Source organism: Pogoniulus pusillus, chromosome 16 (assembly GCF_015220805.1).
Source record: "Pogoniulus pusillus isolate bPogPus1 chromosome 16, bPogPus1.pri, whole genome shotgun sequence".
Taxonomy (NCBI): Eukaryota; Metazoa; Chordata; class Aves; order Piciformes; family Lybiidae; genus Pogoniulus; species Pogoniulus pusillus.
In genome coordinates this window covers 7,355,352-7,380,752 of record NC_087279.1, presented here as the reverse complement: position 1 = coordinate 7,380,752, position 25,401 = coordinate 7,355,352, and the positions used below count along the sequence as shown (strand labels likewise).

The 25,401-nt window shown below is 52.6% G+C and overlaps 1 protein-coding gene and 1 long non-coding RNA gene across 2 annotated transcripts; one reads left to right on the top strand and one right to left on the bottom strand.

Moving 5' to 3' along the window:
* Positions 1-1,818: 1,818 nt before the first annotated feature.
* On the top strand, positions 1,819-5,622 carry BARX1 (BARX homeobox 1). The gene is made up of 4 exons (XM_064156037.1): positions 1,819-2,236; positions 3,965-4,253; positions 4,415-4,499; positions 4,866-5,622. The coding sequence occupies exons 1-4, from the start codon at positions 2,032-2,034 to the stop codon at positions 5,028-5,030; spliced, it is 744 nt and encodes a 247-aa protein (XP_064012107.1). The 5' UTR covers positions 1,819-2,031; the 3' UTR covers positions 5,031-5,622.
* A 10,680-nt stretch (positions 5,623-16,302) lies between these two features.
* Positions 16,303-18,210, bottom strand: LOC135182202 (uncharacterized). The gene is made up of 2 exons (XR_010305095.1): positions 18,137-18,210; positions 16,303-16,794 (listed from the first exon to the last, which is right to left on the bottom strand). It is a non-coding gene; the product is annotated as an uncharacterized LOC135182202 (long non-coding RNA).
* Positions 18,211-25,401: the final 7,191 nt, after the last annotated feature.

Genomic DNA, 25,401 nt, shown 5'->3' with positions numbered 1-25,401 from the left:
AGCGGCTCGACCTCGCCTCCTCGGTAGCTCCTGAAACATGTCCGTGTCTCCATCATTTAACTCAAATTACTGACCCAGGGGTCTCCTGATCTTGCGAGGGTCCCGATACTCTGAAAGTCCCTGCGGTGAGACCTGCGCCTATGCCCACGGGTGCCAAGGCTGTTCGCTAGCTTGTGGTTTCCCCCACTCGTGTTGCTGGACGGGACCCGTGGAACGAAGCCCAACGAGAAGTGCTGAAGCTGAGACAATGCAGGGGACCCCGAGACCGGGGCAGCGGGTTGACCCTGGGGCTGGTGGAGCGGGGGGAACTGGCCGGATCGCTGTCGGCGGTACCGAGCTGCCGGTACCAAGGCTGTGACACGGCCCTCGTGGACTGCGCTCACGGAGAGCATCTGTGGATGATCCCCGTGGCGGTCCCTTCCTGCTTACGGAGCGAGGCCCGACGATATCAGCTCTCCAGCCGAAATCCTACGTTTTTAGGGCGAGATGGGGTTTCAAAACCCGTAAAGACTGAGCTTCCCTTCCCCCGGGGATTATCCCGACGCCATCCCCTGTGCCTGGGACAGCTCCGTTTGAGGGGCTGAGTTCACGGGATGCTTCCTCTAGCAAAATCATCACCGCCTGGCTCCGCATGTCCGGTACTGCTGCCACCTTGGAGAGGTCTCCGAGACAGGCCAAAAGTCACCCCGCGGCCCTTGACAGCATTGTCGCTGAAACTGTCCCCCCTGCCCAGAATCCCCTGGTGCTTGCCTTTTCTGCTGAGGATTGAGAGCGCTGGGACTCCGGCAAATAAATGTGGCACGAAGTGATAAGCAGGGATAGCTCATTGATTATCTGCTGTCTTGTGTGACACGGGATAAAGGGGAATTAAACGAGTCCCGTTGCACAGAGCAAAAAGTTCGTGGAAGTGCTCTAAAAGCCACGGGAACCGTTCAGTGTTGTGGTTTGTTCCGTTCCCCGACCAGCAACTCTCAGTTGTTACAGTGATTTGGCGAAGCCCGCAGGGAGCCCGTAACTGAGGGGTTCGGGCATGGCCCCCTCGACTACCATCCCCGAGCCCGGACCCCGCAGCGCGGCCCCCTCTTGCTCTCTGCCCTCCCGGCGTTGGCTACTAGCCCCAAGGGCTCGGGGCCGCCGGCGGGGCGGCGGGGTACGTCCCACCGAGGGAAACCAGCCCCGAGGACGGGAGGCCCAGGCAGGTGTCAGGGAGGTGCCCCGGCTGCCTCTCCCGGGGCCGCGGCTGCCTCGACAGCTTTGGGGATGGAAACTAAAATAGGGATGAAAATGGGAAAGCAATGGGAATGGGACAGGAATGGTATGGAGATGGAGATGGGAGTGTGAAAGCAATGAGGAAGGGACAGGGAGATGGGGGTAGGGATGCAGTGGGGTTTGAGATTGAGATGGAGATAGAGATGGGGATGGGAGTTGGGACTACATAAGGACGTGGGTAGGGATGTGGATGTGGATCGGGATAGGGACGAGGATGGGGACAGAGATAAGGATGGGGATGGGGATTGGGTTGGGACTGGGAATGCCCACCGAAGGGATCCGCACTTGTTTGGGTGCCTGCTCTCCCGTCGCGGGCAGAGGCTTAATTTGCTTTATATGGCAGAGGATCAAATGTGCTGCTGTAACCTCTCGCTTCCAGGTACTAGCCCGCCCTGGCCCCTTCCTTCCTCTGCAGCCCCTCCCGCGCCCTCCCCCGCAGCGCTGACAGCCCCGGCGGGGCCGGCGGTATAATAGGCCGCTGCCCGCCATCCCGGGGCGGAGACACGCTCCCCGGTGCCGCGCCCCGTGTGCATGCGGCGGTAACGGCTCTGGGCCACTCGTGCTGGGGGGGCCGCGCCAGGCCCGGCCCGGCAGGGCAGGGTGACGGGCAGCGGAGCAATGGGCAGAGCCCCTGCTGGGACCCCCGCGGCCCGGCTGCCAGCAGCGCCGGCCGGGGGGCTGCGCTAGGGCGGCCTGGTGGCCGCGGCGGCCGGGGGTACCACACACACACACACACACGGTCCTGCCCGGGCGGCAGCGAGGATGCAGCACCCTCTGGATCTGGGGGCCGCGCACTACTTCCCGGCCGAAGCCTTCCCCGACCACCGCTCTCATCGCTACCGCAGCTTCATGATCGAGGAGATCCTCACCGACCCCCCGGACGCCAAGGGGGCCGCGCCGGCCGGGGAGCTACTCAAATTCGGGGTGCAAGCGCTGCTCTCCGCCCGCCCCTACCACAACCACCTCGGTAGGTCCCCAGGGTGAGGGGGAGGCGGGGAGGGGAGACGAAGGGAACCTCTGTATCCTCCGAGCCCCGAAGGCTCCCGCGGCTGGGGAGGAGGTGACAGGGGGGAGGGGGAGCCGAGGCATTTTCCACTGCTGTACCGGATCGCGTTTGGAATCTGGTCCCCTTGAAGAAAAGCTGGTGAATTTGGCCTAAAAAAGCCTCTGCCAGGCTTTGCCTGCCGAGCGCATCCCAGAGGACTGCTGTCTCTGCCGCGGAAGGTTTGAGTCTCGGGGCCTGGCCAATTTTTTTTTATCTAAAATGAAGAAAAAGGCTTTTCGGCTGCGACGGTGCTGCCACAAAACGGCCATTGAGTCCCACGCGGTGCCCGCTCTAGTTTTGCCGTTCCCCCCCTCCCACCCCGTTGTTTTAGATTAGGTGCGAACCGCTGATGCCTCCACGCTTGGGTTGTGCTATCCCGGCTGCGGAGGTGACCAGAGAGACGTGGATTTAGCGGGAAACTCCACGTATACATATAAGAAACGTATTAATTTCTATAGATAAATACATGTATAATATATACATATTTATTTAAAGCGGGACCCAGCATGCTCTCTCCAGTCTAAGACAGTATTTAATGACAAACGCAGTATATTAACGACGTAGTTATACCGAATGCTGCCGTTTAAAAAACCATCTATTCCAAAGGCCAGGATTTAACGTATGATGGCAAAAGCTTCCATTTAATTTTCCAAAGCATCTTCGCCTGTGAAGACGTCGTGGAAACGAAAGGAATCTCCACTTCTTCATTTCGTTTTAGAAGACAAAGAGGAATGACTCAAAGCTCATAGCAAGGCAGCAACGTGTGTTAGAATATCTGGAGATGAGTGTTGTCTGCGTGATGGGCAGAGCTGTTTGAAATGCTGGGCCAGCTAAAAAAAGCTTTTTCAACCCTCACAGAGTAGCTGCCGCCGGGTTCCGCGGAAGCAGAATCAGGCCCTGTGAAGGGATTTCGCTCAGGCCGAGGCGGGGAAACCCGGAGACACCGCTCTAAAAGTGTTTTTTTCCCGCCCGTCGGACTCGCTCCCGCTGTGCCCGCGGGGCAGAACGGACCGAGCACAGCACCGGGCACCACTAGGTCCAGACTGGGGCGCCCTCGGGGAGTGGAAAGCGGCGGCGGGGTCGGGCCGGGGCAGCGCAGGCCCGCCTGGGGAAGGCCCGAGAGAGTCTGCCGCAGCATCCTCGGGGATGGGCTTCCTCCCTTTGGAAGCTCTCCCTGTCCTAGCCCCGGGCGCGCCTTCATAGGAAGATCGTGGGTCTGCGCTTCACGGACAGGGACACAAATTCTTCCCTGGTCCAAAACGTCCTGAAAACAGCTCTGGAGGGAAACTGCGACCATGGCTGGGCTTACTCCTGGGGCTCGGCCGGCTGCAGAGGTCCCGGCGGCTGTTGGGTGGCACTGGAGGAGAACGCTTTTATTTTATTTCAAATGTTTCCATTTGTAACCTCCCAAGTCATTCAGTAATTAGCCAGTCGAAGGGTAAAACTTGACCCTGTGTCGCGGAGGCGGTGGAGCCAGGCACCGACGTCCTCCCCGGCTGTCCCGCACCCCGCCAGCTCCGCTCCTCGTTGCGTCCTTGTCGAAAAAGGAGGAGAGCCAAACAGAGGCTGACTCCCGGGGAAACTGAGGCACCCTGCAGCCGCGGGGGTCCCCGCAGGCTGCCCGGCACTGACAGCTCTTATCTCTCGTAGCGGTGCTGAAGGCGGAACCGGCCGCCGTGTTCAAGTTCCCGCTGGCTCCCTTGGGCTGCTCGGGGCTGGGCTCGGCGCTGCTGGCCGCCGGCTCAGGCCTACAGGGCGGCTCCGCCTCGCCCCATCTCCCGCTGGAGCTGCACCTCCGCGGCAAGCTGGAGCCGGGTCCCCCGGAGCCGGGCAGCAAGGCTAAAAAGGGCCGCCGCAGCCGCACTGTCTTCACCGAGCTGCAGCTCATGGGGCTGGAGAAGCGCTTCGAGAAGCAGAAATACCTCTCCACGCCCGACAGGTAAGCGATGCCGGGCCCAGCCGAGCAGAGGCAGGATGTACAGAACGGGATGGTAGGGGAGGGCATAGGAATGTGCGGGACTGATGGTACGGGATGTGGGGTCATTTTTCCAGGCGAGACGAAGGCCGCGGGGCCTTACCGCCTGTCTCTCTCACCCGCAGAATAGACCTGGCCGAATCGCTGGGGCTCAGCCAGCTCCAGGTGAAAACCTGGTACCAGAACAGGCGCATGAAGTGGAAGAAAATAGTAAGTGCCCGAGTGCGAGGCTTCTGCATGCCTCTGCGCCTGTCCTTGCCCTGCCGGGGTATCGAGTGCTGCCCCTTCTGCATACCGGCTCTGCCCAAAAAATAACAATCATTTTGCACATAAATAAATATGTATCTCCGGTCTTCAAGGCCAGCCTCGCCTGGGCCACCGCCGGACCTCTCCGATCGGAGCCTGCCCGGCTTTTTGCACCTCGGCCCCGGGCGTGCAGAGGGCGGTGAGCGCGGGTCGGGAGGAGCCCGCGGTGCTTTGCTTCAGGGGATGGGAGGGAGGTTCGTCGCTTCCCAGGCTGATGGCAGTACGGTTTCACCGGTGTTCCGCCTTCTCTGTCCCCTCCCCGCCTCGCAGGTGTTGCAAGGAGGCGGCCTGGAGTCCCCAACCAAGCCCAAGGGCCGCCCAAAGAAGAATTCCATCCCCAGCAGCGAGCAGCTCTCGGAGCAGGAGAGAGCCCGGGACTCTGAGAAGCCACCCGAGAGCCTGGGCTCGCCGGCCGAAGTCAGTCAGGAGGAGTGAGGGGGTCCCCGCCCGGCCCCAGTGCCGCTGGCCCCGGCCGCTCCCCTGGGCGCTGCCCACCGAGCCTGCTGCCGGCCCGGCACCTCCCCGCCCGGCTGGAGGAGGAAGAGGCGCAGCACGGTTAGTGGCTACGGTCGCTCTCGGTCTTCGGTGAACCGGGCAGTTTGGTCGGTCGCGTCCCTATCGCCCCCCAGCCCGACTCTCGCTCCGCGGAGAGCTGCGCCATGGACACTAGCGACGGCCCCGGGGGGCCAGGAGGACACTGGATCCCAAATTCCACATCTGCTCCTCTCTGTCTACAAAAAAACCCTGTGGTGCCCCTAGTTATTCGAAAACTGCATTTTATGATCGGTTTTATTATTGCGAAGATATTTACTTTATTTCAATAAAGTATTTTATGAACTATTGCTCGGAGTAATGTAACAATTTTTCGCTTTAAAACAAACATTTTTTCCCTCTTTTTCTCCTTTTGTGGAGACAAAGGTTGTATTCAAATCCGAATTCGTGGGGACATGATAGAGACAGAACCAAGAGCAGTGCTGTCCCGGACTCTCCCGTTGTTTGCTTTTTCCCCTGATTTTGCCCGCCCGTGACGGGAAGAAGCAAGACCCGCAGTTGCTGGAGTGAATCCGGATGCTCTCGCGTTTTAAAGATGCGCTAGTTGCTTTCGGACAAATTAACTAGACTCCCCGCTGTGCATCCTAAGTGATGCTGCATTAAACCCGCGGCTGAGGCAGACCGTGACAGATCAGCTGACGGCACCCGAACCTGGGCGGCCAGAGCAAGCAATCTCCAACTCGTCGCATCCCTGAGCCTGCCACAGCCATCGGCGGGGGCTCCCGGTCCCGCACCGAGACGGAACGGGGAAGGGGGAAAGCCCCGGCTCGGCCTCGCCGCTCCGCTCCCGTCCGCCACCGGCTGGGACACTTTGGGAACTGCTGCGACGTAGCATGAAATCGTGGCACTTTGGTTTTCTTTCCTTATTTTTTTCCCCTCTTGTTTTCCCTGAGTTCCTGCTGTGTTTTTTTTCATCGAGATAGCAAATTACAGAGCATCTACCGAGACGTGCAATTACCGCCGTCCTGCTAAAAAACCCAGAAACACTGCAGAAAAGGACGAAAAGCGGCGAGTAAGGGAAGGGGAACGGGACCGGGGGCAGTGCGGGTACGGTTGCACGGTGCTGCGCGGTTGGGAGGCGGCTGGAGCAGCCTTGAGGGCCCAGACTGACACCTCCCCCTCTTCGCTGCAAGGATGGACCTTTCAGTTAAAGGTGGTAACTAGCAGACAGAGTTTGGGGGTTTGTCGGTGTTTCTCGACCCTCGCTCGCAGCGACAGCCGTAGGATGGCTCCGAATCCACGCACCAAGGCACTCCTTCGGTGACGTTTCCACCTCTCGCTTCGACGCGAACGCACAATCCCAGCGGGAAAGGAGCCACACAGAGAATATTTACAGGCTTGAAGTCCAAATTGCTCCGAGCCTGCCCCGCTTCTAGCCCGTCGCCGGGGTGAATCTGCGCTGGCTACCCTATATACTCCCCACACGGTTCTTCTCAGTTTTCCTCTTCTCGCCACGTTCCAGGGAGCCCAGACTCGCTGCAGCGAGGTAGAGGTGAGCGGAGGGTACTCATTGCCCTGGCCCAGGGCGATGCCTCGGGATGCCTTTCCTCCATCCCAGCCGGCATGAGCGGTAGGGTGTTGGTAAGCACAGGACACGGCCATGGCTGAGCACACAAGAAGTCACCTCAAGTTCTCACTTTGAGATGATTTTTGCATCTAAAAAACCAACTCGTTAAAAACATTTTATTCAACCTGGCCGTGGAGATTCACGTTGAGAAGGCGGAAAGCGGCGGCTGGAGGGGGCCGGGCAGAGCCAGGGGTGGGGGCTGCCGTGCGCGGGTAGAGTTCAGTGGCTGTTTGATTTTTGTCACTTAATTTAATGTCGGGGCTGTTGTTTCTGGTTTGATTACGGGCTGGCGGCTTCCGAGCGCGATAAATAGCGGCCGGTTTTAATTAGGAGGGAGATTCAGCAGCACATTAACAGAAATTAAGGGGCTGAGCCGCGTCCATCATCGAGGTGAGGCAGGTTTGGGAGCAGCCGCACCGCAGCTATTGCTGTCGCACTGACGATTTGGTGTTAGTTATATTTTCTTTTCAGATCTAAGTAAGTGGCGGACAAGTGATTATTTTTCGCAGACCGTAAAGGCATTAAATAAGGAAAGTTATTTTATTGTGTATGTTTTTCCTTTCTGGACAGAGAGAGTGAAGCGAGCGGGACTTAATGTGGGCGAAGGAGGGGGGTTTGGTGGCCTTTTAGTTGGCCGCAGGGGGGGTTAGTCGGGAGCAGGAGAGGAGTTTAGGTGGCAGAGGCGTTTAGACGAGCTCGGGAAAGCTCGGTTCTTCCGCGGAGCAGCCGGGACAGGCCATGCCCGGGGTTCTGGGCTGAAGCTCCCAGCTCCGCCTTCCCTCACTCGCTTCAGTTCGCACCGACTCGCTGCGGTTCCCGGCAGCGCTGCGCAGGTTACGCTCGGGCCCTGCCAGGCTGTGCAGCGCGGGCAATCAAAGGCATCTCCCGGGGGCTGCGCAGCTCCTCTTCCCCTCAGGATTCCACGGGATATTTTTTTCTCTCTGCTGGACAAAAGGCACGAAAAGCGCCGGGGAGCCGCTACGGCGAGGCTGCCCGCGGGGGTCGCCAAGCCTCTCTGCGCTCTCCAGCCCCATCCCTGCCGTCTGCTGCTCCGCCAGAATAAACCCAGGTGGAAGAGCCCCGGCCGCGGGCAGAGCCGGGCGGCCGTGGGCAGAGCCGGGCTGCCGCGCTCCGAGCGGGCTGCGCGCAGACGGGAGCGGGCGAAGGCTCCGCGCTGCCCCGTGAGGCTCGGACGAGCCAGGCGAGCCCGGGGTCGCCCCGCGGTTTGGAGGCTAAGAGGGACGTTGGGTGGGCGAACAGGACACTGCGGTGCCTCCAGCAGCCGCCGGAACTTCCTCGTTAACGAGCTCCGGGATCTTGACTGGAAACGGGTTTTGGTAGAAACAACTTTAATGGCAAATTTTCGCTTTGGAAGGAGATGTTTAGAGCAGGGAGGACATGAGCGCTGGGCTGAAGAAGCCCTTCATGTTCCATGACCTCGATCCTAATAAAACCAGGAGTTCTCTCAATCACATGAAAAACGTGTTCCAAGTCAATACTACACTTGGGCAAGGGGGTTGGGGTGGGTTTTGGTTTTTCTTTTCTTGTATATGTATTTTTTTAAACGTATACATATATATTTAAAGGTAAATTCTTTCATTTAGAGAGTTTCCATATTATTTTCCATTGATTTTTCTATTGCCTCTTGTCACAGTGTGGACTGGGCTGGCTCCTTCCCTGGAGGCTTTCAAAACCCACTTGGATACATTGCGATTGTAACCTGCCCTGTAGGTGAGCCTGATTAGACAGGGGGGTTGAACTCGATGATCTTTCATAGGACCCTTTCAACCCCTAACATTCTGAGATTCTATTTGGCATTGCACCTCCGTAACAGCAACTCGAAGCCAGGAACGGAGCCCTCCAGTTTGAAAGCACAGACAGGTGCCACCAGCTGGTTGGCGAGAGCTCTTCCCAATGCGTTTTAGAATCACAGAAGCATTTTGGTTGAAAAAGACCTTTAAGATCATTAAGGCAAACCGTTTCCTGATTCTGCCAAGTCTGATGCTAAAGTCTGAGGATATCTGAGTGCATTTACACAAGGAGCTTCCAGGCACTCTTTAACAGGTATCAGCCACCTTCACTGTCTGATGGGCCATCACAAGGACACTCCACCAACACAGCTTTGATGATAGTGGATAAGTTTTGTTAGTGCAGCATATTTGTTTCATGATTTAATCACCTTTTACAGCACTAACAAACCGGTGTGGATGTTGTTAGGCTGCTATACCCAGATACCCACAGTCACACCACTTCATCAGTAGAGCTGTGTCAGCTCAAAGACGTCCAACAGGAGTCCTAAGGAAGATCTGGATTACTGGGTTCAGTGCTGTGGTTTCACCTCACAGTCTTGTTCTGCCTGCTGGGATGATGTCCTTCTGCAGCACCCCAAAGCAGGGCTGACAGAAAAGCTGCACAGTCCCCTCAATAATGTATAATTTAGGGACAGTAAAGTGTCCTTGTAGCTAAAAGATCTGTTGGGCATTCTTTCTTTGGTGTAAAACCAAGCTATTTTGGTGTGACATGTGGATTCTGGCTAAAGTGCATCCATGCTGGGGAACTCTCTCATTGTAATTACATCAGTGCTGGTAAAACAAATGTGTAAGCAGAGCAGAAAGGTTAGGTTGAAGGCTGGAAAAGCAGCACCCACAGCGAGTCCTTCCCATGCTTGAGAGCTCACAGGATCACAGTGAGTCCAATGTGAAGACCATTTCCTTAACAGAGCCCCAGTTAGGTGAGTTGTGATGGTTTGGGTGTTACCCACCCCCCACTTTTATGAAATCACCCAGACTAGACTCAGATGAGCTGGGAATTAAGAATGAAGCTTTATATTGACAGCTAGCACAATATATTTACAATATATACAGCTGTAGACAGAAATATACAAGTTAAAAAGTCATACAGAAACACAACAGCCCTCCCAGAAACCAGGAGGGGCTCCCAACCACCCTTCCACCTCCTTTCCACCCCTCTACCTTATCCCAGACTTTGTCTTACATTCATGGTGAGTTTGGAAGATCGGCCAGGGGGGTTAGAAAGCAGAAGGGTTAGTTACACAGACAGCAGGTTAGACAGCCAAAGACACACAACAACTGTATTATTTATGTTTGTGTTCATCTCAGCAAGCCTATGAGTGAAGTAGACATCACCATTATTTCCTTCTCACAGCCTGTAATCTAATTTCTCTCACTAAAATGTCCTATTTAGCCTCAAAGTAGCACTTGAGTTTCCAGTTCAAATGTCCAATTTTTCCTTTTTATAGAATTGTTTCAGTTGGGAGAAACCCTTTAGGATCATCCTGTCCAACCAGTCTTTACCTGAAACAAAGCTCAGGGCAAGTTCACATGAAACAGGCTAGCACAAATCTTGGGGCTGTCATCTCTACTTGGCTAAACTTTTCCATGAAATCTATAGGAAGTCTGCCAGAACTGAGGCTCTGGGATGTGGATGGTTACCTTTAGCAAAAATGGGTGCTGACCACTGCATCAGGAGGCAGTGGGTTTCACAGCATGATGAGATTGAACAAGGCCAAGTGCAGGGTTCCACACTTTGGCCACAACAATCCCAAGCAGTGCTACAGGCTGGGGACAGAGTGGCTGGAGAGCAGCCAGGAAGAAAGGGACCTGAGGGTACTGGTGGATAGTAGCTGAACATGAGCCAGCAGTGTGCCCAGGTGGCCAAGAGAACCAATGGCATCCTGGCCTGGATCAGGAACAGTGTGGCCAGTAGGACAAGGGAGGTTATTCTGCCCCTGTGCTCAGCACTGCTCAGGCCACACCTTGAGTGCTGTGTCCAGTTCTGGGCCCCTCAATTCAAGAGAGATGTTGAGGTGCTGGAAGGTGTCCAGAGAAGGGCAACAAAGCTGGTGAAGGGCCTGGAACACAAACCCTATGAGGAGAGGCTGAGGAAGCTGGGGGTGTGCAGCCTGGAGAAGAGGAGGCTCAGGGGTGACCTCATTGCTGTCTACAACTACCTGAAGGGAGGTTGTAGCCAGGTGGGGGTTGGTCTCTTCTGCCAGGCAACCAGCAACAGCACAAGGGGACACAGTCTCAAGGTCTAGGCTGGATGTTAGGAGGAAGTTCTTTCCAGAGAGAGTGATTGGCATTGGAATGGGCTGCCCAGGGAGGTGGTGGAGGCACCGTCCCTGGAGGTGTTCAAGCAAAGCCTGGCTGAGGCACTTAGTGCCATGGTCTGGTTGACTGGATAGGGCTGGGTGCTAGGTTGGACTGGATGAGCTTGGAGGTCTCTTCCAACCTGGCTGATTCTGTGATTCTGTGATTCTTTACAAATACAGGCTGTTGTCCCTGCAGCTCTTTGTTGATGGGAAAAAGTCCCAGTCCCAGCCTTGTATGGGCTCATCAGTTTACAAACTGAATCCATTAAAAACCTGATAATGTATAAAATGGGTTCTTTCTCTGCAGGACCTCAAAGCCACTGTTTACCCTGCATCTAGATTAACAAACCACAAAATAAGCTGAAAACCTTTCAAAAACCATTTTTTTTAAAAGGATGGGAATGTGGAAACTTTCCAAAACTGAAACAAACCAAACCAAAACCATAAAGGGGAGAGTAATAAAATAAGATTGATTTTTGTCTGAGTTTTGAGTGTTAGCTGGAATGAGAAGATTTCATTTCTTTTTTCAACACCATTCCCCTCCCTGCCCCTCCCAGTTAAAGAGTGTTAGGCAGTGTGCATTTATTCCCTGAGCAGATATTCAAGAGCCATAGAATGGTTTGGGAGAGACCTTAAAGGTCATCCAGTTCCAACCTCCTGCCATAGGCAGAGATACCTCCCACTAGCCCAGCTTGCTCAAGGTCCCATCCAGTCTGGTCTTGAACACCTGTAGGGAAAGGGCATCCACAACCTCCCTGGGCAACCTGTGCCAGCGTCTCACCACCCTCACTGGAAAGAATTTCTTCCTAATCTCCAGTCTCAATATCCTCTCTTTCAGCTCAAAGCCATTGTCCTTCCTCCTGTCACTCCCAGCCCCTGTCAAAAATCCCTCCTCAGGTCTTCCTTCCTTCGGGTCCTGGAAGGCTGCTCTAAGGTCTCCCCAGAGCCTCCTTTTTTCAGGATGAAATTTCACAGCACACCACAACATTCAAAACATCTTCCAATGCCTTTAAACCATACCCAAGGCAGCACTAAGCCTCAAAGAGTTCAAATATCTCCAGGAGTGGAACCCCAACCACCTGCCTGGGCAACCTGTTGCAGTGTTCCACCGTGCTCATGGTGCAGAACTTGTTCCTAACATCCAATCTAAACCTGCTTTTCTCTAGTTTGAAGCCATTGCCCCTCATCCTGTCACTGCAGGCCTTGGAGTCTCTGAAGTATTTCACAGAAGCACAGAATGGAATGGTTTAGGTTGGAAGGGACCTTAAAGGCTGCCTGCTGATTTGAAGCACAGGTGTGCCTGAAGGGTGATGCCCTTTTCATTCGTGCTCAAAAGCTACTCAGGCAAGACTTGCAGGCAAAAATCATGGCAGCCCTATTCATTCATGGCATGTGTTTCCAGCCTGACATTTCGTAAGTGCAGGGTCCCCAGACCTCAGTGCCATTCCATGGGGATGAAGAAGCTGCAGTGTAAACAGAGGCCAGAGGAGAACAGGCAGACGTGCAGTGGGCTCTCACACGCTGCAAACCGCCTGTGCTGGGAGCGCTGACGTCCTTCTGAAACACAGCATTGCAACAGCTGGCAGGAGAGACCTCTGGGCTGGGCCACAGCACAGCACTTCAGCTCCCAGCTCCAGCTCCCAGCTCCCACTTTGTGTGGTATGGATGTTGTGTGCCCGGAAAGTGTTCTGGGTGAAGATCTACACGTGGCACAGCACCTTGTCAAAGTGGATGTCTGACTGGGGCTGGCAAGGAAGGTGCTCCCCAAATATTCACAGCATCACAGAATACTGAGGCTGGAATAGGCTGAGATCAAGTCCAGCCTGTGACCTAACTCCACCATATCGACCAGACCATGCTGCAAAGTGACACATCCAAGCTTTCCTGAAACACCTCTAGGGGTGGTTACTCCATCACTTCCCTGGGCAGTCCAATCCAGTGTCTATTTACCCTTTCCATCAGGAAGTGCTTCCTAACCTCCCCTGGCACAGCTTCAGGCTATGCCCTCTCACCATAGTGAAAAGGTTTGTGAGGGAGAAATACCTCCTAACATCTACTCTAAATCTCCCCTCTGCCAGTTTAAACCCATTACTCCTCATCCTGTCATTACAAGACCTTGTCAATAGTCCCTCCCTAGCATTCCTGTAGGCCCCCTTCAGATACTGGAAGGCCACTATAAGGTCTCCTCAAATCTTTCTCTTCTCCAGGCTGCAGAGAAGCTACTCTTGCAGCCTGTCCTCATAGCAGAGCTGCTGCAGCCCTCTGAGCATGTGGCCCTCCTCTGGACTCGCCCAACAGTTCCATGTCCCTCTTGTGTTGGGAGCTCCAGAACTGCACACAGTGCTCCAGGTGGGGTCTGACAAGAGCAGAGTAAAGGGGGAGAATCCCCTCCCTTGCTCTGCTGGCCACACTTTTCTTGCTGCAGGCCCAGCACAGGGTTGTGTCTGGGCTGCACTCACACTGCAGGCTCCTGTTGAGCCCAGACTCCCAGGTCCTTTTCCTCAGCCATTCCCCACCCAGCCTGTATCTGTGCCTGGGATTGTGCCCACCCAGGTGCAGGATCTTACAGTTGGCCTTGTTGAATGTCATGAGGTTGGCCTGGGCCCACCTCTCCAGGTCCCTCTGGATGGATCCCTGCCCTCTAGCAAGTCAGTTGTGCCACACAGCTTGGTGTCATCTGCAGACTTGCTGAGGGTGCACTGATTGCTGTCTCCATATCACTGACAAAGATGTTACACAGCACTGGTGCCAGCACTGACCCCTGAGAGACACCACTTGGTGCTGGTCTCCAGGTGGACATTGTGCCACTGATCACTGCTCTCTGCATGTGACCATCCAGCCAATTCCTTATCCAGTGAGTGCTCCACCCATCAAGTCTGTGCTTTTCCAGTTTGGTGACCAGGATGCCATGCTTTTATAAACTGGAAGTTACAAAAGGCTCACAGCAAATGACGAAGATCTCTTCCTTACCTTCATGACAACCAAAGAATCATAATCATAGAGTGGCTCAGGTTGGAAAAGACCTCAAAGATCATCTGCTCCAACCTCCCTGCCATGGGCAGAGAGACCTCTCAACTAGACTTGGCTGCTCAAGGCCTCATCCAACCCATCCCTGTACATGGCCAGGAATCCACAACCTCCCTGGGCAGCCTGTTCCACCACCCTCATGCTGAAGAGCTTTGTTTCATGGAGCTCTGTCCTCATTTCCCTCCGGGTTTTTTTCTGCCTTCCCAGCACCTCAGCCATACCTGGTGGACTGTTCTCAAACTGAACACAGCTTTTGGTCTACCACATGGTGCGTTTAACCTCTAACTGAAGAGCATCAGTGGCTATGCAGTGCTGCTCAGAGCAAGACCCAGCAGAGAGCATTCTGGCTTGTGCCCCCCCCCCACCAGGTATTTCGTCAAGAGGGTTTTTTCAGCGTTGTGACTGTAAATCCAGGTCCATCCACGCTATCTGAAATGCCCTGACTCAGTGTTTTAGGGAGGGAAAGCCTGTCCTTGTGCTGCAGTAATCCCTGCTCATGTAATCAGGTTGCCCTCTAATGGTTGGCTTTGATTCAGGGAGCTCTCAGGCTTGCTGATGGCAGAGGAGCACTCCTCTTGGTTGCTGTGAAGGAGACCTCAATGCTTTACTCTGCGAGTCAATAGCTCAGGTGCTGGAGCTCTGCTTTGCAGGGGAGATGGTGTAAGCCTCTTCAGAGGCTGTGGCTGTGTGCTTATAAAGCTGGGATTCCTTTCTTTTAATTAACAGCTACTGTATGGCAGTGTTGATCTACTTGAGGGTAGGAAGGCTCTGCAGAAGGGCCTGGCCAGGCCAGATAGATGGCACAAAGTCAGTTGCATGAGGTTCAACAAAGCCAAATGCCAGCTCCTACACCTGGGCCAAACCAACCCAAAGCAATGCTACAGGCTTGAGGCAGTGTGGCTGGAAAGCTGCCTGGCAGAAAGGGATCTGAGGGTTACAAGCAACAAGCAGCTCAACAGGAGCCAGCAGTGTGGCCAAGAAAGCCAGTGGCATCCTGGCTAGGATTAGAAATGCTGTGTCCAGCAGGAGCAGGGAGGTGATTGTCCTCTTGTACTCAGCTCTGGTACAAGTGCTGTGTTCAGTTTTGGGCACCTCAACACAAGAGAGATGTGGAGGTGCTGGAGTGAGTGCAGAGGAGGCCAGGGAAGCTGTGAAGGGTCTGGAGAATAAATCTTGTGAGGAGTGACTGAAGGAGCTGAGGCTGTTTGGTCTGAAAAAGAGGAGGCTGAGGGCAGACCTCATGGCTGTCTACAGCTCCCCTGAAAGGAAGTTGTGGAGAGACTGCTGCTGGTCTCCTCCTGCAGGTAAATAGTGATAGAAAAAGAGGGGATGGCATCAAGCTGTGACAAAGTAGGTTTAGACTAGACATAGGAAACATTTTCTCATGGGAAGAGTGGTCAGGTGTTGGAATGGGCTGCCCAGAGAGGTGGTTGAGTCACCAACCCTGGATGTGTTTAAAGGTTGTTTGGATGTGGTGCCAGCCATGAATCTGCTTGGAGACTGGTTTTGGAGCAGATGAGGCATGGAACCTGTTCAAACAAGCACACTGCCTGTCCTTGGTGTCTAAGCCATGCCAGACAGCACATACTTGGAGAAGTCAGAGCTGGAATCCTTTTGTATTAGGGCAAAGACATCTGGAATTTTGTTCCTCAGCACTTGTCTCATTAATATCTAACACAGGAATGGCCCCTCAAAAAGAAAAAAAAAAAATCAGAGTTTATTTGATTAGTGCAGGTGCTAAACTCAAAACAGTTCCAGTGTTGTACCTGAAGATTTTGATCTGCAGGAGGGATGGACTAGATCACCCTTAAAGGTCTCTTCCCACCCAAACAACGAGAACCATCAGCATGCACTTGCAGTCCAGAGAACTGACCAGACCCTGGGCTGCTTCAAGAGAAATGTGGCCAGCAGGGTGAGGGAGGTGATTCTGTCCTCTACACTTCTCTAGTGAGAGCCCATCTGGAGCACTGTGTCCAGGTCTGGAGCCCCTATTACAGGAAAGATCTGGGGGTGCTGGAACATGTCCAGAGAAGGGCCATAAGGATGATCAGACAGCTGGAGCTGCTCTGCTATGGGGACAGGCTGAGCTGAGGTTGTGCAGTCTGGAGAGAAGGCTCTGAGGAGACCTCATTGTGGCCTTGCAGTATCTGAAGGGGCCTACAAGAAAGCTGGGGAGGGACTCATTAGGGTGTCAGGCAGTGATAGGACTTGGGGGAAAGGAGCAAAACTGGGAGTGGGGAGATTTAGAATGGATGTTAGGAAGAAATTCTCTCCCATCAGGGTGGCGAGACACTGGAACAGGTTGCCCAGGAAGGTGGTGGAGGAATCCCCATCCCTGGGCATTTTCAAAGCCATGCTGGATATGCCTCTAGGCAACTTAATTCAGTTGAAAGGACCAAAACCAGAAGTGTCCTCAAGCCCTTAAACAGACAAGTCAGAAACACTTGAAATGTGTTTGCCTTCCTGGTGAGTTTAATGTTTCCAACCTCGGCACAAGTTACAATTACAATAAATATCACCAAAGGGGGGGGGACACAAAAAATATTAATGTGGCCACTTCAAATCCAAAAGGAAAGGCAAAGTGCAATCTGAGCAAGTTTTATCAACATGCAATTTCCTCCACCAAAACACCAATGTATCACTGCAGCCTGCCCAGAGATATTTATCTTTCGGGACGGCAAAATCATTTGCAGAGCGTTTTAACTGCTAAATAAATATTTTACTGGCAACTTCTGAGGCATCATAAATGCAGTCAATATAAACAAAGCAATGTGGAAACCAGCTCCAGCCTCTCTTCAGATGGTTGTTGGCTTGTTCGTGGCAGCACAGGAGTCTGGGATGCCTTTGGCTGAGCCTCAGCCTTTTTCTTCCTGCTATTATAAGCAAGTTCGCTCAGTTTATTTGGAGGTGCTGGCAGCCAGAGACACAGAGGGCTTTTGGTCCTAGTGATGCAACAAGCCCACAGTTAATTGAAACCTGGCACTTAATGGTTAAGTTTAGAGTTTTTTTTTTTTCCCCTAATTAAATCCAGAGCTTATGAAAAATATGGGATTTGCAACCTTGGAGGCAGAAGTTGTCTGCTTGGTTGCGGAACACGAACGTCGAGGCCGTGGTGGACTGAACTTCCTTGTGGGTCCTAGGCAGCATGCTTCACCCCTGACCCTGTTGTCCTGATATCACAGAATTGTCAGCGTTGGAAAGGACCTCAAGAATCATCCAGTTCCAAACCCCTTGCCCCAGGCAAGGACACCTCACGCTGGATCAGGCTGCCCAGAGCTGCATCCAGCATGGCAACAAAAAACAACCAGGGATGAGGCTTCCATCACCTCCCCGGGCAACCTGTTCCAGAGCCCCAGCACCCTCAAGGGGAAGAACTTCTTCCTAAGCTCTAATCTAAATCTAACCTCCTCTAGCTTGAATTCATTCCCCCCAGTCCTATCACTACCTGACACCCTACAAAGGCCCTCCACAGCTTTCTTGCAGTCCTCTTCAGACACTGCAAGGCCACAACAAGCTCTCCTCACAGCCTTCTCCTTTCAGGATAGGACAACCCCAGCTCTCTCAGCCTGTCCACATAGCAGAGCAGCTCCAGCCCTCTGATCATCCTCGTGGCCCTTCTCTGGACACATCCCAGCACATCCAGAAGGGAAGGAAGCACAGGAGGAGCCTGGCAGCTGCTGGAAGGTCCCCACTTGGTGCAGCTCAGCCTGGATTTGCATCCCCTTGCTCTAGGGATGATGATGGAGCTACTGAAGGAGACAGTGGAATGCCAAACACACAGAGATGAGACTCTGTTCCCACCAAACCAAGGAATGAATTTGGAGTCACTGTGACTTCAAGGAGGTCTCCACACCATACCAGAACTTGGGATGTGTGTTCAGGAGGTCAGAATGAACTCCAGTCCTGCTACAGAAAAATATCATCTCACACAGAAAATCAGCAACAGGAGAAAGGGTTGGTCTGGATGATCCTTCAGCTCTCTTCCAACCCACAAAATCCCATGACAAGGGGGAATGGTTTGAAGCTGAAGGAGAGCAGAGTTAGAGCTCATTAGTCAAATAATTGTGTACCTTTTGTCCATGGCCAGGTTGGGGCAGATGATCTCTGAGGTCCCTTCCAACCTGAGCCCTAGAGAAGCTCAGCCTGAGGAAGAAGGATCAGCCAGCACCCAGGAGTGATATCAGAAGGATCATGGAGCCTATTCCTACCGAGCTGGGGGGCCAACCAGGCCCCCCAGCCTTTAGAACCCACTCCCATTCACCAGTGCACACCACAGGGACTCACCAGTGATGACAGGAGGAGGATCCCTCTGCCCAGTTGGGCAAGCTTAGGGCCCCTGCCTTTCCTGGGGCTGCTTATAAAGGGGAGTGGGCAGGGAGGGCAAAGTGGTCACACCTGGGGTGGGAGGAGACTCCAACATCACCCAGGTGCTCCGGGTTTGGGGGTAAAAAGGTGCAAATGCAGTGTGGGATGGGAATGGAGCAGCTGTGCTGGAAAAGGAGAGGTGGTGCTGAAAGGAGGGAGATGGAGAGGAAAAGGATGAAGATGGAGAGGAAATGGAGGGAGATACAGGGGAAAAGCAGGCAAATGGGCAAAAGGGAAGGAGATGGAGAGGGAAGGAGGCAGATGGGGGAAAGAGGCATTGAAGGGAAAGGAGTGAGATGAGACATTATAAAAAATATGAAAGCTGTACTGCAGTGTTTGCACTGAAAGAGCCTTTGCATGGGCAACCCTTTGTCATTCCCACTTGGAGTAGTGACCAGACATCTTCACCAGCTCACTGTGTTGGCTGAAGAAGAGCAAGTCACACCCACCAGAGGCACTCCAACCTTTGAGGGTCCCTTCCAACCCAATGCAAGCTGTGAGCCTGTGAACAATGTCCTTAATGGTCAACAGTGACAACAGGAAGAGCCCACATGAACTGTCCTGTAGCACTTTGTGCATTTCATAGAAGCACAGGACCATGCAATGGCAGTGGTTGGAATTGACCTCTGAAGATCATGCAGTCCAACCCCTCTGCCAGAACAGGGTCACCTAGGGGAGGTCGCATGGGAACACAGGTGGATTTGGAATCTCTCCAGAGGAGGAGGCTCCACCACCTCTCTGGGCAGCCTGTTCCAGGGCTCTGTCATCCTCACAGTAAAGAAGTTTCTCCTCCTGTTGATGTGGAACCTCCTGTGCTGCAGCTTGTACCCACACAGAGGTCTCTATGATCATCACGGAGAACACATTTGTCTGCCATCTGAACAAACACCTAGAGCTTTGAGAGCTGTGAGTGGGCTGGGGTGATCTTACCTCATGTATGGAACATCATCTAATTAATGAGGTGTTAACCACCTACCAGAGCCTCTTGTGATTTAGATATTTCTGGATTTTGGGGTTTTTTTTTTGAGTAGTGTACTGGAAGGAGAGAAAACTCCCTCTCTTGTAGCAGCACACAGTCTGTGGAGGCAGCAGTTCTTAGTCTGTGGAGGCAGCAGTTCTTAGTCTGTGGAGGCAGCAGTTCTTAGTCTATGGAGGCAGCAGTTCTTAGTCTGTGGAGGCAGCAGTTCTTAGTCTGTGGAGGCAGCAGTTCTTAGTCTATGGAGGCAGCAGTTCTTAGTCTGTGGAGGCAGCAGTTCTTAGTCTGTGGAGGCAGCAGTTCTTAGTCTATGGAGGCAGCAGTTCTTAGTCTGTGGAGGCAGCAGTTCTTAGTCTATGGAGGCAGCAGTTCTTAGTCTGTGGAGGCAGCAGTTCTTAGTCTATGGAGGCAGCAGTTCTTAGTCTGTGGAGGCAGCAGTTCTTAGTCTATGGAGGCAGCAGTTCTTAGTCTGTGGAGGCAGCAGTTCTTAGTCTATGGAGGCAGCAGTTCTTAGTCTGTGGAGGCAGCAGTTCTTAGTCTGTGGAGGCAGCAGTTCTTAGTCTATGGAGGCAGCAGTTCTTAGTCTGTGGAGGCAGCAGTTCTTAGTCTATGGAGGCAGCAGTTCTTAGTCTGTGGAGGCAGCAGTTCTTAGTCTATGGAGGCAGCAGTTCTTAGTCTGTGGAGGCAGCAGTTCTTAGTCTATGGAGGCAGCAGTTCTTAGTCTGTGGAGGCAGCAGTTCTTAGTCTATGGAGGCAGCAGTTCTTAGTCTGTGGAGGCAGCAGTTCTTAGTCTGTGGAGGCAGCAGTTCTTAGTCTGTGGAGGCAGCAGTTCTTAGTCTGTGGAGGCAGCAGTTCTTAGTCTATGGAGGCAGCAGTTCTTAGTCTGTGGAGGCAGCAGTTCTTAGTCTATGGAGGCAGCAGTTCTTAGTCTGTGGAGGCAGCAGTTCTTAGTCTATGGAGGCAGCAGTTCTTAGTCTGTGGAGGCAGCAGTTCTTAGTCTATGGAGGCAGCAGTTCTTAGTCTGTGGAGGCAGCAGTTCTTAGTCTATGGAGGCAGCAGTTCTTAGTCTGTGGAGGCAGCAGTTCTTAGTCTGTGGAGGCAGCAGTTCTTAGTCTATGGAGGCAGCAGTTCTTAGTCTATGGAGGCAGCAGTTCTTAGTCTATGGAGGCAGCAGTTCTTAGTCTGTGGAGGCAGCAGTTCTTAGTCTATGGAGGCAGCAGTTCTTAGTCTGTGGAGGCAGCAGTTCTTAGTCTATGGAGGCAGCAGTTCTTAGTCTGTGGAGGCAGCAGTTCTTAGTCTATGGAGGCAGCAGTTCTTAGTCTGTGGAGGCAGCAGTTCTTAGTCTATGGAGGCAGCAGTTCTTAGTCTGTGGAGGCAGCAGTTCTTAGTCTATGGAGGCAGCAGTTCTTAGTCTGTGGAGGCAGCAGTTCTTAGTCTGTGGAGGCAGCAGTTCTTAGTCTGTGGAGGCAGCAGTTCTTAGTCTGTGGAGGCAGCAGTTCTTAGTCTGTGGAGGCAGCAGTTCTTAGTCTATGGAGGCAGCAGTTCTTAGTCTGTGGAGGCAGCAGTTCTTAGTCTATGGAGGCAGCAGTTCTTAGTCTGTGGAGGCAGCAGTTCTTAGTCTATGGAGGCAGCAGTTCTTAGTCTGTGGAGGCAGCAGTTCTTAGTCTGTGGAGGCAGCAGTTCTTAGTCTGTGGAGGCAGCAGTTCTTAGTCTATGGAGGCAGCAGTTCTTAGTCTGTGGAGGCAGCAGTTCCCCCCCCTCCCCAGTGTTCGAAGCATGATTAAAACCATCAGAAGAATGCTGCATCACACAGGAAAAGCTGAACATGCACCCACTTCACTTCAGCTGTGGCTGGGAAATACATTCTTGTGCTGATAATTGGGTCTAAAAACAGAGGGAAGAGTTTATTCGCTCCAAAACTCCATTTAAATGGAGCCTGTTGCTCAAGCCTCCTGGTGGTAACTGCAATTTAATCCTTGCTTGAAAGGATTTTTTTGTTTTTGATGAATTGAACACACAGGAAGAAGCTGACAATACAGTTCCTCACAGGAGAAACAGCTATTTTTAGTCATTTGCTTAAATTTTTGGGTTGCTTTGTTCCTGTCCAATCTCAGTCTTTACTTTGGCCAAAATCCCGGTTGGAAAGCAGGCTCAAAGTGCTGGGAGTGCAGCAGGGCTGAGGGTTCTGCACGTGCTGAAGGCCTTGGCTGAATGAGTTGTCAGGATGGCTTGTACAGAGCTGGGGCCAGCAGTGGCTGCTAGAAGATGGTGGAGCTTTTCTTGCCTTTCCTGTTGTGTGTTTCAGAGAGCTGCAGAATTGGCTCAGTTGGCAAAGCTCTCTACGATTGTCGAGTCCGAGCATTGACCCAAGCATGGCCACTAAACCATGCCATGGCCACACCTTTCTCAAACACCTCCAGGAATGGTGACTCCACCATCTCTCTGGGCAGCCTGTGCCAATGCCTGAGCATGAAATCACTCTGGCAAATAATCTGGGAAGGATTGAGCACCCTTGGCTCTTCCCCACTTGTGGTGACCCAAGGAGAGCTCAAGGGGTAGCTCCTGCTCTGCACAAAGCCTGGCAAGCACCCCAGTGGGACTGGGGCTGGGAGGGTACTTAGGATTTTACTTTACAGGCTTTAGGATGAGGATGAGGAGAGGTTCAGGCTGGATGCTTCTTCACTGAAAGGGCTCTCAAACATTGGTATGGGCTGCCCAGGACAGTGCTGGAGTCACCATTCCTGGGGATGTTTCAGTGGTGTGTGGACCTGGCACTTAGAGATATGGTTTAGTGTTGGCCTTGCAGAGCTGGAGATTAGGGAGAAATTCTTTCCAGTGAGGGTGGGGAGACACTGGAACAGGTTGCCCTGGGAGGTTATGGATGTCCCCTCACTGGAGGTGTTCAAGGCCAGGGTGGACGAGGCCTCGAGCAACCTGGGCTAGCAGAAGGTGTCCCCACCCATGGCAGGGGGAATTGGTGATCTTTAAGGCAGCTTCCAATCCAAACCATTCCATGATTCTATGAAGTATGCAGAATCACAGAATTTTTAAGGCTGGAAAAGGTCTTTAAGACTGGCTCCAGCCATTAGCCCAGCACTGCCAGGTCACCACTAAACGATGCCTTCCAGCACCACATCTACATGGCTTTAGATCAGGTCCAGGAATGGTAACACTACCACTGCCCTGTGCAGCCTGCTCCAGGGCTTGACAACCTTTTTGACGAAGAAATTTGTCCTGATATTCAACCTCAACCTGCCCTGATTCAACTTGAGGCTCTTTCTTACAGAATCATGGAATAGAATCATAGAATGGTTTAGGTTGGACTGGAGCTCAAAGATCATCCAGTTCCTGCCTATGACAGGGGCACTTCCCACTAGAACAGGTCACTCAAGGCTTCATCCCACCTGGCCTTGAACACCTCCAGGGAGGGAGCATCCACAACCTCCCTGGGCAACCTGTGCCACTGTCTCATCACCTTTACTGTAAAGAACTTCTTCCTAATACCCAGTTTAAATCTCCCCTCTGCCAGTTCAAACCCATTACTCCTCATCCTGTCATTACAAGACCTTGTCAATAGTCCCTCCTCAGCCTTCCTGTAGGCTCCCTTCAGATAGTGGAAGGCCACTATAAGGTCTCCTCGAAGCCTTCTCCTCTCCAGGTGGCAGAGCCCCAACTCTTGTAGCCTGTCCTCATAGCAGAGCTGCTGCAGCCCTCTGAGCATCTTTGTATCCTCCTCTGGACTGCCTAAAACAGTTCCATGCCTTTGTTGTGTTGGGAGCTCCAGAACTGCACACAGTGCTTCCAGGTGGGGTCTCACGAGGGCAAAGATCAGATTGACTTGCCGGCGGTAGAAACCTAACATCCTTCCCACCTCAATAAGCTTGCAGAAGAATTAGTCCACATTACAGGCTGTATTTTTCTGCATAAATAACCTGTTTTTTTTTTTTTTTTGGTTAAAGAAATGCTGTTAACCTGCACCTGCATCACACTGCCAAGGAGTGCTGAAGCGGGAGGGAAGCAGCTGACGGCTCGGTTTGCGCAGGGATTAATTCACGACGCCTTTTCTGGCTTGACAGGTTGGGTAACACAGAGAGTTTCCTGGCTGACACATCCCAACCCTCACACTTTAAACATTCTATTTATCAGCCCTTTATTAAATATACAAAACAAGACCGCGCTGGCCGAAGCCTGCCACAGCCCATTTTGTTGTCACAGTGCGTTCAGCTCCGCGCTGAGGAATGAGAGTCCAAGCCGCAATGTCGGAGCCTTTTAGCCTCAATGGCTTTTAAAAAGGCTCACAGCTTAAAATAATATGTTATTAAGGTATTCAGGCTTGTCAAAATTAATAATTAATATCACATTTCTGTTCCACACACATACACAGAGCCTTTCATTCCCTTCGGTTGTTTGTACTCCAGCCAAAGAGGGCTGCGAGTTGGGACCTTCTCCTGGGGCAGAAGCTTGCCCAGGAGGCTCAGGACTGCTGGCTCCTGGCTCTTTGACATTAGCTTTGAGCTGTTACACTGAGTTTCTCTACTATCTGCCCCCTTCAGGTGCTGGAAGGCTTCTATGAGGTCTTCCTGGAGCTTCTTCCCTGGAAGGGTTCTCAAAGACTGGCACAGGCTGCCCAAGGAGGTGGCTGAATCCCCATCCCTGGAAGTGTTTCAAAGAGGCAGAGCTGTGGTGCTGAAGGATGTGGTTTAGCCCCAGCCTTGGTAGAGTTAGAGAGTGGTCGGACTGGATGATCCTGAAGGTCTTTGCCAAACCTAATGATTCTGTGATTGCTTCCTTTCTCCAGTGTGAACAGCCCCAACTCTCCCAGCCTGCCCCCACGTCCCTCTTCAGTCTTCACTACTGATTGACCTTAACTCTAACTGAAACTCACCTCTGTTACATTTAGACACAAGCATGATGCCACACTGCTCTTTTCCTGCTGCATAAAACCTAACACTTCTACAAAGAAATCCTTCTGTAGTATCTGTATTCTGTGGTAATGTTAAGGTGTTAAAAGGAGGGGGGGGGGGGGGGGGTGCTACTGTGAGAAGGCTTTGTTTTGCCATGGCTATGTTTCTGATGGTCCTTCTTAGCACCCGGAGTGAAGGTGCTCCCCAACACTGAACAGGAGCCCAAGTTATCAACATTCAGAATGGTCTGCCCAGGGCAGTGGTAGAGTCACCTCTGGAGGTGTTCAAGCAGCCTGTGACCTGGCACTTGGGGCCGTGGTTTAGTGTTGACCCTTCAGTGCTGGGTCGAGGGTTGGAGTGGGTAAGCTACCATCCAGGTGTATCCTGTGATCCTGTTTTGTCACTTGGAGCCCTAGATTTGGGAGAACATTATTTAGAGTTTTGTGTCCTGCATTGCAGAAGGAAAAAGATGTCAAAGTTCCAGATTTGCCATTTCTTTTGTCCCCAGACTAGACACAGATTAGCAAGGCAGACTACAATTCACTACTCTGGGCTTTCTCAAAGGCAGAACCTCATGAGTGCCAAGCTGAGGAGAATGCTCTGAGAGACCTCTACAGGCTTCTGCATGCATCATTGGCTGGGCTACTGAAAACTGAGTCAACAGGATGTGTACTGCATAAGTAAACAAGAAAGAGAGTAGATGCAGCAGTAGGGCTTCTCTTCCAGCATCCTGCTTTCCTATGTCAGGAGCCCTCCTTGGGGATTTCAGCAGCTGTTGCCATCTTTAGAGCTGATCATGCCTGATATTTTTAGTTGATTGGACAAGGCTGGGTGCAAGGTTGGACTGGATGATCTTGGAGGTCTCTTCCAAGCTGAATGATTCAATTATTCTATTCTATGATTCCCCTGGTTTGTGTCTTTGGAAGTTGCTCAGATCAGAAAGCGCAGCTTGTCCCACAAGCCCACGGGTGACTTTACCACAGGACTGCTTCACACAGCATATATTTGCTGCTGATATGCACACTAGATTTTATGCAAGCTTGTGGATGCCTCCTCTCCTCCCTGGGGGTGCTCAGGGCCGAGTTGGATGAGGTCTTGAGCAACCAAGTCTAGTTGAAAGGTGTCCCTGCCCATGGCGGGGAGGTTGGAGTGGATGATCTCTGAGCTCCCTTCCAACCTGAGCCATTCTATGACTCTACATCTACACTACACATTAGGCTGTTTACAACAACCAGAAAAGCCAACTGATAAATCTGACACGAAAAAATGTGCAATATCTGGATGAAAAAAGTGGAATGGGAAAG